Source organism: Lepidochelys kempii, chromosome 1 (assembly GCF_965140285.1).
Source record: "Lepidochelys kempii isolate rLepKem1 chromosome 1, rLepKem1.hap1, whole genome shotgun sequence".
Taxonomy (NCBI): Eukaryota; Metazoa; Chordata; order Testudines; family Cheloniidae; genus Lepidochelys; species Lepidochelys kempii.
Genome location: NC_136380.1, coordinates 117,910,770 through 117,927,503, shown reverse-complemented (window position 1 = coordinate 117,927,503; position 16,734 = coordinate 117,910,770). Strand labels below are relative to the sequence as shown.

General features: G+C 40.5%; 1 protein-coding gene across 9 annotated transcripts in view; it reads left to right on the top strand.

Moving 5' to 3' along the window:
• LOC140914253 (interleukin-1 receptor type 1) overlaps positions 1 to 16,734 on the top strand; it is a 78,977-nt gene that overhangs the window by 43,320 nt on the left and 18,923 nt on the right. For all 9 annotated transcript variants that reach the window (XM_073351669.2, XM_073351650.2, XM_073351716.2 and 6 more), the window contains 5 exons: positions 684 to 750; positions 3,755 to 3,986; positions 8,213 to 8,402; positions 11,223 to 11,397; positions 16,117 to 16,182. In XM_073351669.2, coding sequence (XP_073207770.1) covers positions 690 to 750; positions 3,755 to 3,986; positions 8,213 to 8,402; positions 11,223 to 11,397; positions 16,117 to 16,182 — 724 coding nt within the window. In that variant the 5' untranslated portion in view covers positions 684 to 689. The remainder of the gene's footprint in view (positions 1 to 683; positions 751 to 3,754; positions 3,987 to 8,212; positions 8,403 to 11,222; positions 11,398 to 16,116; positions 16,183 to 16,734) is intronic.

The following is a 16,734-nucleotide window of genomic DNA, read 5'->3' as shown; positions in this document are numbered from 1 at the left end:
CATGGCTATTAGCTGGTTTGCGATGTTCAGGAGGCAGGGGAGGGAGGGGGAGCCTGCGCGCCAAGTCCTCACTCCTCCCCCCCTCCTTCCTGCCCCCTGAACGTCACAAGCCAGTTGGTTGCCGTGGGGAGGAGGGGGAAGGCGTTGATCCGCGGGGTCTGCTGGCGGGCAGGAGGTGCTGGGGGGGCATCGGGGTGGTGATGGGGGGGCTGCCAGCTGTGGACAAAGCAGGCAGCCAAACGATGTTATAGCGAAGCATTGCACAACTTTAAATGGAGCATGTTCTGTAATTGAGCAGGAACGTAAGATCGAAAGAACGTTAAGTGAGAGGACATTAAGTGGGGAGTTACTGTATAAGACTGTTTTATACCAGTATAACTGTGTCTACGCTTGAGCTTTCACTAGTATAACTGTCAGATGAATCACACCCCTTACTGATATAGGTACATGGGTAAAACGTGTAAACCACCCCTGTGTGTGGACCTGTTAATGCTGTGATTTAAAACTTCCAGAGGAAGGTGCTAGGTCAGCACACTTGCTTCTCCTCCCAAAAGGGATGAATACTCTTTTTCTTAGTGCCTTTGCATTTGTTCTAGGATCAGTGGGTATAGTACAGAATAAAATTTACAGTGCACTTTGAACACTTCTAGCATGTTAATGAAATATCTTTTTTTCCTCTGTAGCAAAACATGATATCTCCATTGTGGTTCCTTTGCTGTATAATTCCTTTTGTTTCTTCATTCAATGCTGGTAAGTCAAACATGTTTATTAATAATTGAATTATTTCTAAAATGAGTTATTTTCAGTATATACATGAGTTAAGTAATAGCACAGCAGAGAAGGCTGTCTTGCACTCTGCCATAGCAGAGGTGTGGGTGTATTGATTGGATGCCTTTTTTAGGATGCGTGGACAGACAGACTTGTAAATGTATCAAAAAGTAAACTGTACAAATATAGAGGGAAACTTTTTTTAAAAATAGCTGTCTTAATTTTTCTTAAAAATACTTAGTTCTAGAGTTAAAATGGCCTTTTTATAACAGCATTGTTTATGATCTAGCATCTGCACACCTGAGGTGTGCAATATCTCAGCACACCAGTGGTAGATATCATCCATATAGGTGATAGTGCTTTTGAGCTTACTCAGAATGTCCTGGACAGTGATCGTTGCGAATCTATTAGCGGGCAATTTCTGGCTCCAGTCATAGGTAGAGTTTTGCTTTTTGGGTTTAGGATTGCAGGGTTGAAGACTGAATTTGTAATCCTATCCCTATATTCACTTGGAAGTCACAACTCTCCTTAACTTCTGTCACAGTGAAGAATGTCTCTCATTGGCCATGGAGCTGTAAAGACATAGGATAGAAATCCTGTTTAGCATCTCTTTGTAGCAGAGTGGAGCATGAACTATGTTACTGAAGAGAGTTTTCTTTGTCTGTTATAGCATCTATAATGTCCCAGTAAGTAGAACTATTGTGCTTAGTGAATAGCAAGGCTCATCTTTCTTTGAGAGATTAAATGACTTAGTTCACAGTCTCCTCCAATAACATTCTCATGCTTCTTATTAATTCACATATATTTATCCAAAACACTCAAAAATTCCAGAAGGAGCTAATATGCAAAGTCAAGTACGCACAGTATCTCAGTAAAATAAGCCAAAAAAAAAAAAAAAAGTATACTTCTATTCCTGAAAAACAAACTGTTTTTGCAAACGATTGAAATTGAAAATTCGCAGTGCGGATATAATTCTAACTATTTGTTCTGTCTATGAAATTCTAAATTCATGATAGTATAATGCAGTGACCAGATCTTACTTTTTGTGTCTTTATTGCTAAGGTGGTTACATGTTGTACAAAGTCCCCTAATGACTAGTGTTATGGTTCTCGGCCAAGAGTGGCCAAACTTACTGACCCTCCGAGCCGCATTCGACAACCTTCAGAAGTTCGAGAGCTAGGGCGCACCTGCTGGGGCTCGGGGCTTCAGTGCCATGGGAGGTATCTGATGGGAGTTGGGGCTTCAGCAGGAATGGGGCTGAAGCCCCAAACCCTGGAATGTATGCCCCAAGGGACAGAAGTCCCGAGACTCCCACTCCCCACTGGGCAGAAGTCCCTGCCTCGCCACTCTGCTGAAAGGCAGAGGTCCCAAGGTCCCCATCCCCCAGTCTTGTAGGTGGAGAATGGGGTCGGGGGTGCATGGAGGGGGCACTCTGTGAGCTACACTTTAATGGTAAAAGGCGCATATGGCTCGTGAGCCACATTTTGACCACCCCTGCTCTAGGTTTTTCAGGAAAGCTATAGATAAATAATAATAATAAAATCTTTTCAATCCTATGTAAACTGTAACATTTAAAGTGCTGGCAGCCTTAGACAGCATAATGTTAGTCTGGTACTGAAACTGTGTATGTAACTCCCAGTTTACTTGTGTACTGATTTAAAATTCTTTATATTTAAGTCCCTTAATAGAAATTAGGATTGCACAGAGCAATAACATTCTTCTCCCCTCTTAACAAGAGCAATCTTGAACAAATCCAAATTGATTTGTACTCCATAGAAAACTAGCGAATATATTTTAAATTATTTGGCAAACTGCATGGAAGCGTGGGGGGGAAAAAGGAGGACTAAACTGGTAAGTGGAAAATTTTAATTTTAAGGTTCTATGGAGTAAAATATGGCTGTGGGTTTCCTCTTTAAAAATTCAACTCTGGATTTGTACAGCAATTCAGTATATCATGGATTTAGAAGTTTTTCAGTAAGGCTCAATTTTTATCAAGTATTTTGGACACTCCGTGTTACAAAAGTAAGAAAAAATGCAAAACCGGTTCTGTGGCCAACTGACCTGCTCTGTTTATATGGCTGTGGTTAAACTGACCCCTTAAAAATGTTAGGTATGCAGATCTGTGTTCTGTCTTCCATTGCGGGCTGAGTGCTTGCAGTCCCTGCCCTTTTGTTTAAATACTTCTTCTTGTCTTGTCTTAACTTGTTACACAGTCATAATTATTGAAGTCCTACTTATGCTTGGCATGTCATATAGTGTAATGCTCAAGCAACGTTTGCCAAATTAAATTAAAATCTGGAAGTGTGGGGGAGAGATGGCAACTTTCAGGATTGGTCACAGGATGTATGTTAAAACCAAAGACTACATGGTCTGAATTGTTGACTTGCTACTGACCTCACCTGGTCATGTTACATGCTGCAGATTCAGATCTTCATCAAGTTTCTTGCCTATCATGTTCTCCAGTGCCAGAAACCAGCACTGAAATGTCCTCTCCAGCCTGGATTTGTCCCACCAGGCCAGAATTGAGTCACATTGTCCAGAGCACTGTGGGGGAAACTTGCATGGCCATTGCCTGTGCTGTACTTGTGACAATTTCTATATTGCCAACCTAGTATCTTGTATGAGTAATAAAATTCACTGCTTGTCTTTAAATAGTAAGAACAGGAAAATTACATCCTGAAGATCACGAAGGTCAATGAATTTGACATATCTTTATATACCACTCTTTATATTGAAGCTACTGGAGTTAAATATATCTGTTGTTTGACCACCTATTTAAAGAGTACTGTGTGACTTAAAGCTTGTAAATGTTTTGAAGTCCTCAAATGGAAGGTGCTAAACAAATGCAAACAATAATATAAATAGTTATTCGTCAGTCTTGTATCTTTGTAACTGAATAATTTAAGTTACCTCTGCCAGTAAAATTAAGGAAAAAGTAACTAAAAAAGCAAACAATTTTGATAATTTCTATTTTTTTTTTTTAAAGAACAAAGCAAACTGTCTAGTCATTTCGTACTTGTAGGAGAGCCTATTGCTATCCGTTGTCAAATAGCTAGAAGTCCAGCATTTCACTCTGACTACAATTTGACTTGGTATAGAAATGGTAGTGATACACCAATAACTACAGAGACACATTCCAGAATCCATCAGCGAGATAACTTGCTTTGGTTTATTCCTGCAACTTTAGAAGATTCAGGACTTTATGAATGTAACGAAAGGTAAGGGCCTATATTTTTAGAAATGTTTTTAGATGCAAAATTGTTCTACAAAAGGGAAAAAAGATCTCACACAAAGTACAAAAATGTATTTTTGGTGTTAATCTATTGTATAGAGACTTTTTTCTTTTACATATTTGTATGGAAGCAGTTAGACAGCTTTTCAGCTCTGTGTTTGATACTTATACTGATATATCTGAGTTTCTTCCATGCTTGTAGAACTTGGCTTAAAATTATACTTTATGCTTGTATAAGGGTTTTTTATCAAAGTCCTTTAGAACTATTAACTAATTGAATTTTTTTGGAAGTGTATATTTGTAAGAATGCTTTTTAACTCTATTGGAGTTAACGAATCACTTCATATTTAATTTTATAGTCCATTTCTGACAGACAGGAAAACGGTTTTACTTTCTTGGTTTGATTCAGTTAATCAGGAAACTGAGAAATGTGGGCATGAGGTGAATTTAGCCCAGTCACGTTTTAAAAATAATACTTATCTATGATAGCTTTACATGTCTCGCTAAACACGATTTTAAAGTATGAATTAAAATACTAACAGTAAAAGAAGTACAACTTACTGAAAATCAAGGCACCATGTTATGCAGACTGCTTTGCCAAATACTCTTGAGGCTTTTCGGTTTTTTTAAGAGGCCAGATAGATGATGATAATGATTGGAATATCTTTCATGCTAAACGAGAGAGCCAGGACTGTAGAGGCAAAGAAGGAAGTAAAGCAATTCTTTTCATCTTCTTTTAAAAATCCCACTTCTCCTTACTTCATAGGGTGACAGAAGCTCAGTTTTGTTCACAGGGCTCTGCCTACATTAGGATTTTATATATTCGAAATAAAGCCTAAATTCATTCTGCACCAACAGGATTTTTTTCCAAAAAGCACAGCAGTGTGTGGGCAGAAATTCTCCTTTTCACCCTGATGTTTTCATTGCACACTGGCTATCATCAACATAAGCTTTTCAAGTAGCCCAATCCAGAGTGCACTGCAGTAATATAACATCTGTGTCACAAGGATGTGAATTAGGGTCACCAGGTTTGAATTGCGAATGGAATGACATAGTCTGGAGGCATTACTTACAGGGGTAAATAGCACTGAGCATGCTCAGAGCTTGAACTTCTGATTTATGCCCCTGACCTAGGCTATATATCCCATTAACCTTTGAAGTTGCAACTTGTCAAAAATTGGCAAGCATTGGGGTGAGAGGGAGTGCAACGCTTACACATCCTGTCAAGCAATCCAGCATAATTTTAACTCAATTAGGAGTCGGGCTTGCCCAGTTCCTAAATACTCAATTTTGAGTTTTGGCAATAGTCTGTTAGGCACCTCTTATTTTCCCCCATTCTGTGGGAAGAAAAATATATAGATGGGTCCTGATTGCATAGCAGTGATATAACCCAAACCTTATCTTGAACATTTTTTTTTAAAGTGTATTTTTCCTGTTGGTAGGGCCCTACCAAATTTCCGGTCGATTTTGGTCAATTTCACAGTCATAGAATTTTAAAAATCATAAATTTCATTATTTCAGCTATTTGAATCTGAAATTTCAGAGTGTTGTAAGTGTAGGTGTTATACCAATAAAATAAAAACCAGCAGGATCTTATTAAAGGGAAAAAGGCAAAATACCACATTTATTGTGAATATAGAAAGAATCATAGTAAGCAGTTAGTTATAGCTATAACATTCCATTCAATCTCATATTTATTCACACATTCATTCCTACACACACGGAGGTTCTGCAAGGGTGTTATCATAGTAAGCAGTTAGTTATAGCTATAACATTCCATTCAATCTCATATTTATTCACACACACGTACGTACGTACGTACGTTCTGCAAGGCTGTTATCATAGTTACCAGCCTTAGAGTTGCTCATGCCAAGCCACTGGCCAGGTGGCCTGGACATGAGGAGGGAGCAGGGCCTTGTCAGATGCTCATCTGATGCTCCTGGAAGTTGGTTTGCAGAATCAGACCCCAAAGTTCTCACTTTCTGGAGTCCATTTTTATAGGAATTTCTTCCTGTGCCAGTCTATGGGAATTGCTTCATCATGCTGTTGCTGAATCAATCAACAGATGTCATATTCCTGACGGCTCCGTGCTGCCAGATGTTATCTTGTTCTTTGGTTCTCCCATTCTTGAGACTGTTGGGTGGATTCCAGTCTGCTCTCCTAGGGTCCTCTGGTTATTTCCACTTGACGCCTTCTTCAGCCGATGGACACTGCATTCTTAGGCTGGCACCTCCCTGAACATTCAGTTGTTATCCACACCGTGCATCCATCCACATTCATCCTCTATCTCTATTTTAATCACAATTGTTAACAAAGCGAGATGAATACAACAAAAGGGCAGGGAGTCTCTGGGTGCTGTTTCTGTTGTTACAGAGTATTGCTTTGAGTCTCTCTCTGTGTGAGTAGTTGTTGTTACGAAGAATTGCTTTGAGAACAGACTCTGTCTTAGAATGTACTAACACAATTAGCAGCTTGCAAGTTTCACACATAGAGGGAGAGAAACAGTACCAAAAACCAAGAGACCTCTTAATTAGTAATACCCTGGAATTTAAACTATGGGGAATCAAACTCATTTGTGATTTTAATACAGAACTTCTTTAATATGATCCAACATAGGGTCGTGACCCAAAAAGGAGTTGTGTGTGGGGTTGAGGGTTGCAAGGTTATTGTATGGGGGGATTGCAGTTACTTCTGCTCAGCTGCTCGTGGTGGCGCTGCCTTGAGAGCTGAGCAACTGGAGAGTGCTGGCTGCTGGCCAGGAGCCCATCTCTGAAGGCAGAACTGCTGCCAGCAGCAGCAGCAGTGCAGAAATAAGGATGACATGGCAGGGTATTGCCACCCTTACTTCTGCACTGCTGCTTGCAGAGCTGGGCCCTCAGTCAGTAGCCGCCATTCTCTGGCTGCCTAGTTCTGAAGGCAGCAGTAAAGAAGTAAGGGAGGCATGGTATGGTATTGCTACCCTTACTTCTGCACTGCTGCCGGCAGGGTGCTGCCTTCAGAGCTGGGCACCCGGCCAACAGCTGCTGCTCTCCGCCTGCCCAGCTCTGAAGTCAGTGCAGAAGTAAGGGTGGCAATACCATGACACCCCTAAAATAACCTTGTGACCCCCCCTGAAACTCCCTTTTGGATCAGGACCCCCAATCTGAGAACACTGGTTTCCCCCATGAAATCTGTGTAGTATAGGGTAAAAGCACATAAAAGACCAGCTTTGACAGTGGGAGACCAGCCGCCTGTGTGACACGTTTTCCATGGCTGTGAATTTGGTAGGGCCCCACCTATTGGGCATCAGACATATTTCTGAAGCCTCTGTTTTAAACCTGTCCAACTTTCAACACATTGAATTTGCAAACAAAAGGAGAGTGATATAACTTTTTTAAAACTTACAACCCCTTCCTTTTGAGAGATCCTCTAGAACTTTAACTCTGACAAGCATAGAGTCTAGAAACTAAGAGCCAACAAGCATCAAACAACACTGATCTTCCACTTGTTTAGATGTGTGATCTGCAGTAGTCATCTTACATCTCCCTCGGGGCTCCACCCAAGTTGGTGATATCTGTATCAGTATCTTCACGACTCCCTAATTTAAAATTGCTTCACCTTGAGATCCATACTTTAAGCATGTAACTTAACTGGATTCAGAAGCAGTTTCTCTCTTCTGCTGAGAATTAAACAGTCCACTGTTCATGAAGTGTAAATTTAAGGATTTTTAGCTCTGAGATTACTAACCACCCACTTGAGTTGAAATAGTTTTTATTTTTACTCTTTAAGTGACCCAGCCTTCGCAATGACCAAGTTTAACCTCTTTCCTTCCAATTTCACTTTGTTTCAAACTCATGGAAATACAAAAAAGTAAAATATAAAAAAAGAAATTTTAGCCTGATAATGTAAAAATTGTCTTTGATCATGTTTCTCTCCTTTGAATTATTTTTCAGACTATTTAGTGACTCTAGATGAGTTGGGGAAAGGGATCAGTCACTTCACAAAACCTTTAACACTGATCAGCAATGGTGTAGACTCTGGCCAAGATTTTCAGAAATGGATACCTTTTTAGATCTGGATTTAGGAGCCCAGCTTTACTCATTTTTGAAAATCTTGACCTCTGGTTGGAGTCTCATTTCTGCCTTTCCAGTCAGGGATCTAGAGCCTGACTTGCATTATTGTGGACATGGGAAGTACTAGTAATGGTCCAGTTTGTTGCTGTTCTCATTACAGGAATTCTGACAGCCCTGACAAAGAATATATACATCTAAATATTTTCAAGAACAATGATGGCTTATGTTTTAATGGAGAAACTATATATAAACAAAAAGTGTTTACATCAATTGGTGGAAAGATTACATGTCCTGATCTGGAATATTTTAATGATGAAAATAATACTGCACCTGAAATACAGTGGTATAAGGTACTGTGTATATGTATTTTTACTGTAACATTCCCTATCATATAATTTAACGCTTCTAGTAAACTAACTGTGCATGGTAATGGAGAAAGACAAGATTTTTTTTCTGTGTAATGTGAATGGGTACCTAACTTGCCAAATCTATTGGAATATTATAGGAAACACAATAAGAATGTGCTTACATTTACATTTAAAAAACCCAACCCCTCTATTTTTCCAAAGCATATTCTAAAAGATTCTGATCTATACTTAAATTGTAAGATAGTCCATAATATTTCAGCATCAAAAATGTGAGAGTGATCTTGCTATATGTTACTTTGATGTGTAATTGGTTAAAAATATTAAGTAGATGAACACATTACACTTTTAATCATGCAATTGGATCACTTTTCTTTTGTAGCTTACAGTTCTTAAAAACCTGTTGGATGTGCTTTGTCTCCTAAAGATTAAATAAATCTGGCACTTTACATTGCTAGTGCAGCTTCAGCTTCAAAGAAAATAAAGCTCATCAAAGCTGTTAAATCTTCTGCTCCAGTAACAGGAAAGTATCTGCCACACGGGCCTGAAAGGGTGTAGATTCTGGTCCCAAAGCAAGCTAAATTATCTAGGGGAACAGCTGGCCTTCTGTGTAAAGGTCAAAACCCAGAAGCCCAAGTGCTTGTGTGTCCGATGGAGCCTAGGATGAGAGCAAACTGGCTGAAACTCAATCTAGGCAAGATGGAGGTGGTGATGATTTCCTGAGGAAGCATCTAGAGAAGTGGCATCTTCGTGTATGAATGACTTGGGGAGGGGTGGAAGGAGGGATTCAGCCTCATTGATGATAGGTGGGCATACCGTGTTAGGAGTGCTTTTGTAGTTTTAGACATTAGTGGCCAAACTTTTTTTTTCATATGCATATTAGCACACTGTTTGTGGTGACATACAACTCCAATATAGATCACCAGTGATCTATGCATTTGTCACCAAACTGGATTGTAATAATGTGCTATACAAGAGATTTACTCGTGAAAATCAACTAGAAGCTACAGCTGTCACAATGCGGTAGTCCACTTATTTAGTGAGATTGGCTTTAAGGAGCGTGCTATATTGGGGCTTCATCAGAGGTGAAAGTAAGCCGGTACGGTGTACCGGCAAGAGCTGGTGCACCGTACTGGGGCAGCGCAGCTTCCCCAGGGGGCAATTTAAAGAGCCTGGGGCTCCCCTGCTTCTACTGCCCCAGCCCTTTAAATAGCTGCCGGAGCCCCGCCGCCGCTACTCCAGGACTCTCTGGGGGCTGTTTAAAGGACCGGGGCTATAGAAGCAGGGGAGCCGCAGGCCCTTTAAATAGCTCCCAGAGCCCTTGGGTAGCGGGGGCTCCGGGGGCTATTTAAAGGCCCAGGGCTCCAGCTGTCTCTGCTGCCCCAGTCCTTTAAATAGCCGCTGGAGCCCCGCCGCTTCCTCGGGGCAGTAGAAGCCGGGGAGCCCTGGGCCCTTTAAATTGCCCCCGGAGCCCCAGGCTGCTGCTGCGACCCCGGTTGGTGGGGGGGGAAGGAGGAGAAGGGAGGACCCTTACCTTACAGGGTGGGCTGGGGCTGGCTCTGACCCCCGCCTCCGCCCCACCCCTTCTGGGGGTCAGAGCTGGCCCCAGCATTCCAGGAAGTCACTCAACTTACTTTCGCCCTGGGCTTCATAAACTGCACTGACTTTCTATTCGCTTCTAGGTACAATTCAAATTGTTGATCTTCAAAGTCTTAAATGGTTTTGGGGGGTCTAGTTAATGGAGAAATTGCATCTTTCTGCATGCACCATGATTAGGTTGTGGGGGGGGAATACCTACAGTGCTTTAAAAATTGGAGTTTAAATTAATACTCCTAGAAACACCTCCTTGCTGCACTCTGTAGGAAATTAAAGTAATCCATCACTTAAAGAATATACAGTACGTTTAATATCAAGACCAAAATGATGATTCAGCCATGCAATTTGCCTCCTGATTAAGTCTCCCTCTTACCCATTTCCCTAGAGTACCATGCGAGACTATTCTTAGAAGTTTCATTGGAAAACTTCTAAAACGGTGTCTTAATCAGAAGAGAACATAATGCAAAATCTGTTTAGATGCTTGAAAACATAATCTCTTCCAGAATAAAAACAAAAAATAAAATCCATTAAGTCAAGGGCCTTGTTATTCACTGCCATGAAGAAGAAATGAGTTCTAGTCGTGGTCTCTTATTGTAGGAAGAAAGCACTTAGCTCCTGCAGTTTAGTTAAATGACTATGCCATCCAGCTAAGAAACAGCACCAATATATGTTGTAAAGGTTAAATATCTGGATAGATGTCCCAACTAGAGCTGGCTAAAAAATTTTGGACTAACATTTTTTTGAAAAACACATGGGTCAACTGAAACATTTTTGTGTTGAGTTCACTGAATTGTCAGCTGGGGAAAAACCTTGCATTTTGACTTTTTCAGAATGAAATGTCTTGACTTTTTTCAATTCAAAATTACTTCTGTTTTTTGAATATTACTCCCATTTTATTTATTTTAAAAAAACCCAACAAATCCTCTAACAAAACATTTCACTTTCGGTCTTGATAGTGTCTCTTAAAATAGACTGACATATTGTTAGTGTTTCAGTACCAAAGCTCTGTACCTTAAATTGGCAGTTATTAAAAATTCATATTAAACTTGACAACTACCTTCCCATATTCAGAAAATATTTGGTAGTATATACACCTTGGGCAGGGAGCTGTATCTTACATGGTTCAAATAACACTTTTTGTGTGCAAATGCTTTAATAATCAATATTTTATTAGTACTCCTAAATCACAGCTATTTTTGCTTTATTTAGGAATGTAAGCCTGGATTACTGCAGGACAACAGGTTTCTCTCTCGAAAGGGTGACATCTATCTTACGATTAATAATGTAACTATGCATGACAAAGGAAACTACACGTGCCAGACAACATATACTTATATGGGAATACAACATAATGTTTCACGAACCATTTATGCAGACGTTGAAGGTAATATGTTCTGATTTTTATTTTTTTTATCTGTGGCTCTCCTGTGTTAAAGTTTAGCATTAATAGAGCTAGTTTTTGGCATGCCACAGTACTTCTAATCTTTCACCTTCAAAAAGTGCAGCTGGTTTGTAAAATTTAAAAGCATTGAAACTTTTCTAAATTGTTCTTCCCCAGAATGTTAGAAATAAACTACAATAGAATTTTGTGTTGGAACAATTACTCTTTACCCTACTTGTATTTTGGATCAAATTAAGGCTTGCAATCCCCTTGTGGAAAAAGGTCTACCACCCGCAGTTGAAAAAACCCTGGCCTTGAGATCTGTTTCTTTGTGAGGAAAGGGTGAGAGACCATGTGACACTAGTTTCCGCTAAGCTATTGATGAAATTTAAACTACCAGAATCCAAACTCTCAATGTACTTGGCATAACAGAGCAAATGATATCCAGGGCTTAAAGTGCATGACTTGTTACTCTTGCCAGTATGCTTCCAAAATAATTTTGTTGGTACTGCAGTATTTTATTTTACTGAAGGCCAATGCTACCTAATTGTGCATGTGTTTCAGTGTCTCAATACACAGCTGTGAAAGAGGTGACCTGTAATGATGATGTTAGTACAGGGAACTGTCACTTGTTATTACCACTGTGTAAGTAGTTGAGGAAAAAAGATGATCAATATTTGGCAAGAATAGGCCACTATCTGCATAGTATTTTTACACTTCAAGAATTCACTTGGGTCCATTGGCCTCTTTAGAGGGCCGTATAAAACAGATTCACTGCCCCAGTGAGAGCACAGGAGAGTCCTGACTGCAAACAATAAGAGGAAATTGCCTTTGGCAAGATTATCAATCAACAGTTCTGCTTAAAACGAAAAATCAAGAGTGAGTGTGTGCAGCGCTGGAAACAATTTAGGGCATTTTGTCTTTTTGGCTGTGACAGCCTGTATTATTGCAAAGTGCTCACTCGAAAAGACACAAAAACCAAAAGTAATCCATAATCAGGAGGGGGAATTCTAGTTTAAAGTTGCACAAAACCTGTATTTGCTGAACTAGGAACGCTTCTGGGTCAGCAACTACTTCTAGAATCTTGAATGAAGTTGGTGGCCAACAGCACCTCTTTCCACTGCATCTGGCTCATCATTTTTGTTCTCCTCTTTCAAAGCCAGTCCTTATTGCAGTAATCTATGCCTTTTCGATTTATGGACCACAGTGTGGCTTGTTTGGGACCACACAAGACCCACTTGAAGATTACGGCAGGCACAAAACATGTTTTCCTGCCTGCGTTGGTGGTGGTAGGCAATAGGAATACGTTGTACTACAGCGGTGGCCAACCTGAGCTGGAGAAGGAGCCAGAATTTACCAATGTACGTTACCAAAGAGGCACAGTAATACGTCAGCAGCCCCACATTAGCTCTCCCGCACTCCCTGCTCTCAGTGCGTCCCAATTAGCGCCTCCCTCTCCCTTCCCGCACCTCCTGATCAGCTGTTTCATGGCATGCAGGAGACTCTGGGTGAAGAGGGGGAGGGGCGAGGGCATAACAGGCTCGGGGAGGGGGCAGGAAGGGGTGGAGTGGGGGCAGGGTCTGTGGCAGAGCCAGGGGTTGAGCAGTGAGCACCCCCCAGCACATTGGAAAGTTGGCACCTGTAGCTCCAGCCCTGGAGTCGGTGCCTAAACAAGGAGCCGCATATTAACTTCTGAAGAGCCGCATGTGGCTCTGGAGCCACAGGTTGGCCACCCCTGGGCTAGCAGTTCTTTAACAATTCACTTGTTCCCTATTTGCTTTTGGGTACTTGGTATCAGGGATACTCCTATCCCTGTGGTTTGCCACAGCATTTGAAGTCAGTTTAGCATTCAACCAAACTCCTAGCTTAATTTGGGATACTTCCATTGGAGTATTATTGACTCTAGGATTAGCTCCTTCAGCTGATCAGACAGAGCCTGGGTTTTGTTGACCTTTAGGGCAGAATACTGGGCTTTGTATATCTCTGAGAAGAGACACATTTGTATGTATGTGAATTTACAGGCCTCCTGAGACATGTGAAAGGAAGTATTGTACATTTAAAATATAATGTATAAATCTCAATGTAACTCCTAAAACGTTTGAGACCTTATCTCTGTCTTGCACTAGGAGCACAAGTGGTTTCTTGTAGTGGCTTCCAAACTTTCTGGTTTATGTGGGCAGGGAGATAGGAAAAGGGACAGAATATTGACTCAGAAGGACTTGGATGGGAAATACAGCGGCAGAGATGTGGGAGAGATAGGCAAGATGGGTTTAGGACTTTTTTTTTTTTTTGATTTGCAGAGAGAAGGATCTGGCACCTAGAGCTGGGCAGGAAACAGTTCTCCCACCTGGCAAATACTCTAGGGGTTCAAAAGTTTTGCCTGATTTTTTTTTTTGTTACCTTGAAAATCTCCAATAATTGTGAACCAAAAAACCCTGAATTTTCTTTTGTTTGGGTCAATCAAAACTTTTTTTTCCATTTCAACCTTTTCACCTTAACCTTCTAGTCTAATTAGCTTAAAATTTGAAACCAAGTAGTTTTGAACTAAAAAAAACTGGAAGTTTTCATTTTAAAAATGTATAAACAAAACACTCTTTGGCAACTTTTTGAATTTGTTTTTCAAGTCAGGAAATTCTAAAGTGACCATTTCACAAACCGTTTCAGTTTTGATAAATCAGCATTTTTTTGATTCAGAAACATTTTGTCAAAAAACTTCTGACCAGCTCTAGTGCTTGCCTGCAGGATTCAGGGCTCAGTGGGCCGTTCGGAAACATAGTTGTTTGGGAAGCAGATCTGCCCATCATCTAGCTTTTGGCTAGAGGTGTTCTGGCGTTCCAGCCCCATCTTGCAGCTTCCTGCTGACATCTTTGGCATTTGACAGGTTCCCAATAGGTAGTGGGAGCAGATTTGACTTGAGAACATCATCTTACCCTGCTAATCTCTTGCTCACTCTAATTTAGTTCCTCCCCTCTCCCTCTGTGAGGCTGTTGGAGAAAAGGAGGGAATCTCAGCCACTGTGAGCAGCAGCACCAGCTGTTGCTGAGAAGGAGAGCATGACATGTAAAGAAGAATTGATAAGGGGAAAGGAAATTAAGTGTCTGGGTGTAAGGGATTAAAAATTGATGGGTTTGGGGGAAACTGGTGGTTATTATGCAGAGTCTTGTGTAGTGGAATGCCCACAAAGGAGTTTTATGCATAAAACCACACACACACACACACACACACACACACACACACACACACACACACACACACACACACACACACACACACACACACACACACACACACACACAAAATCAGGCTGTGTTTTTTGTGTGTGTGAGGGTGAGAGAAGACCATGAAAGCAAACCTGCTGGGAAACTAATCCTTATGGCTTGGGTGATCAGCTTGCTCTCAGGAATCGGCTAGAACCACTACTGGTGGAGAGGGAGATGTGGCTGGGGCATAAAATAGCTGACTACAACAAAATCACTGCCAGCTACTTTAGTCCTTTTGCAATAAAAAATTAGTTTCAAACCTTGAGCCTCCAGCAAACCTAAAATACTAAAATGGGGAAACTGCCTTAGAATCAGCACTAGCTTTGGTATCGTCAGACGTGCTTGTGTGCATCTAAGGGAAAGTCAGGCTTGCTGCCTGACCATCCTGAGACCCGAATTCACCTCTAGTTTCATGGCTGCTGCATATGTGTATATAATGTTGTGGTGTCAAATGCTGACTGACACTACAAGAACCACCATGAAAATAACCATTCTTCCAAAAAAAGGCTGCTTGAGATGAAACTTCCACCTTCAAGATTTTTGATTTAGTGACCTACTTGATTTAGATCAGGGGTAGGCAACCTATGGCACGTGGGCCAAAGGTGGCATGTGAGCAGATTTTCAGTGGCACTCACACTGCCCAGGTCCTGGCCATCGGTCTGGGGAGCTCTGCATTTTAATTTAATTTTAAATGAAGCTTCTTAAACATTTTAAAAGCCTTATTTACTTTAATACAACAATAGTTTAGTGTTATAATGTAGACTTCAAGAAAGAGACCTTCTAAAAACGTTAAAATGTATTACTGGCATGCGAAACCTTAAATTAGAGTGAATAAATGTTCTGAAAGGTTGCCGACCCCTGGTTTATATACTTGCATAACATTGGTTGGTATTCTATAAGAGCCTAAATAGAATAGGATTTTACCTGTGGTGAGAGGACAGCTATTACTTGCTGAAGACTGACCGTGATTGATAAAGCATACAAAACAATACAATTCCTGATTACTATGCACTCGAAGCTCCGGTCCAGACATTATTTTACTGAATAGATAAAACATACATGAAACATAGGTTTGTGGTGAACATCCAAGAGGTCAATGAAATATCCTCTCCTTCCCCCTTTTTCTTCCCACCATTGTATGTATCATGAGAATTTGTTTTGGTATTAGGCTTCCTATAGCTTTATTCCTATAAATCTGAAAATTTTTGCATATTTACAGATAAGGTGAAACTTATGCTTTGTTTGATCCTAGAGTGAAATCCTTTAACTAAATAACAAGAAATCTGTTATTACAGATATTGGAAAGTTTGAAATGACCTTTATGTGCATTAATATTCAGTACTTGGTGACTTCATTGTCAACTAACCATAAAACAGAACCATTGTAAAACCAATAGTGTAGCAGTTGTTGTAGTAAGGGTAATGACCATTGGTTGTTAACATCTTTTTTTTTAATTTTTTAGAGGGCCCAAAGAAGACACCACCAGAGTTTATTTATCCAAAAAACCATTCGATTGAAGTAGAACTTGGTAAGTAATTGTCTTCTAACAAATCACTAATCATAGAATTGTAGGACTGGAAGGGACCTCGATAGGACAACTAGTCCCGGTGCTGAGGCAAGACTAAGTATTATCTAGATCATCCCCTGACAGACGTTTGTCTAACCTGTTCTTAAATATCTCCAGTGATAGAGATTCCACAACCTCTCTAGGTATCTTGTTCCAGTGCTTAACTACCTTTACAGTTAGGAAGTTTGTCCTAATGCCTATCCTAAATCTCCCTTGCAATTTAAGGAGGTTTACTACTTGTCTTGTCCATAGTGGATAAGGAGAACAATTTATCATTCTCCTGTTTTTTATAACAACTTTTTATGTACTTGAAGTTTATTATCGTGTCTCTCCTCCATCTCTTCTCCAAACTAAACAAACCTAACTTTTTCAGTCTTTCCTCAGAGGTTTTCTAGACCTTTAATCGTTTTTCTTCTCTGGACTTTCTCCAATTTGCCCACATCTTTCCCGAAGTGTAGTGCCCAGAACTGGACACAGTACTCCAGTTAAGGCTGTATCAGTGCTGAGTAGAGT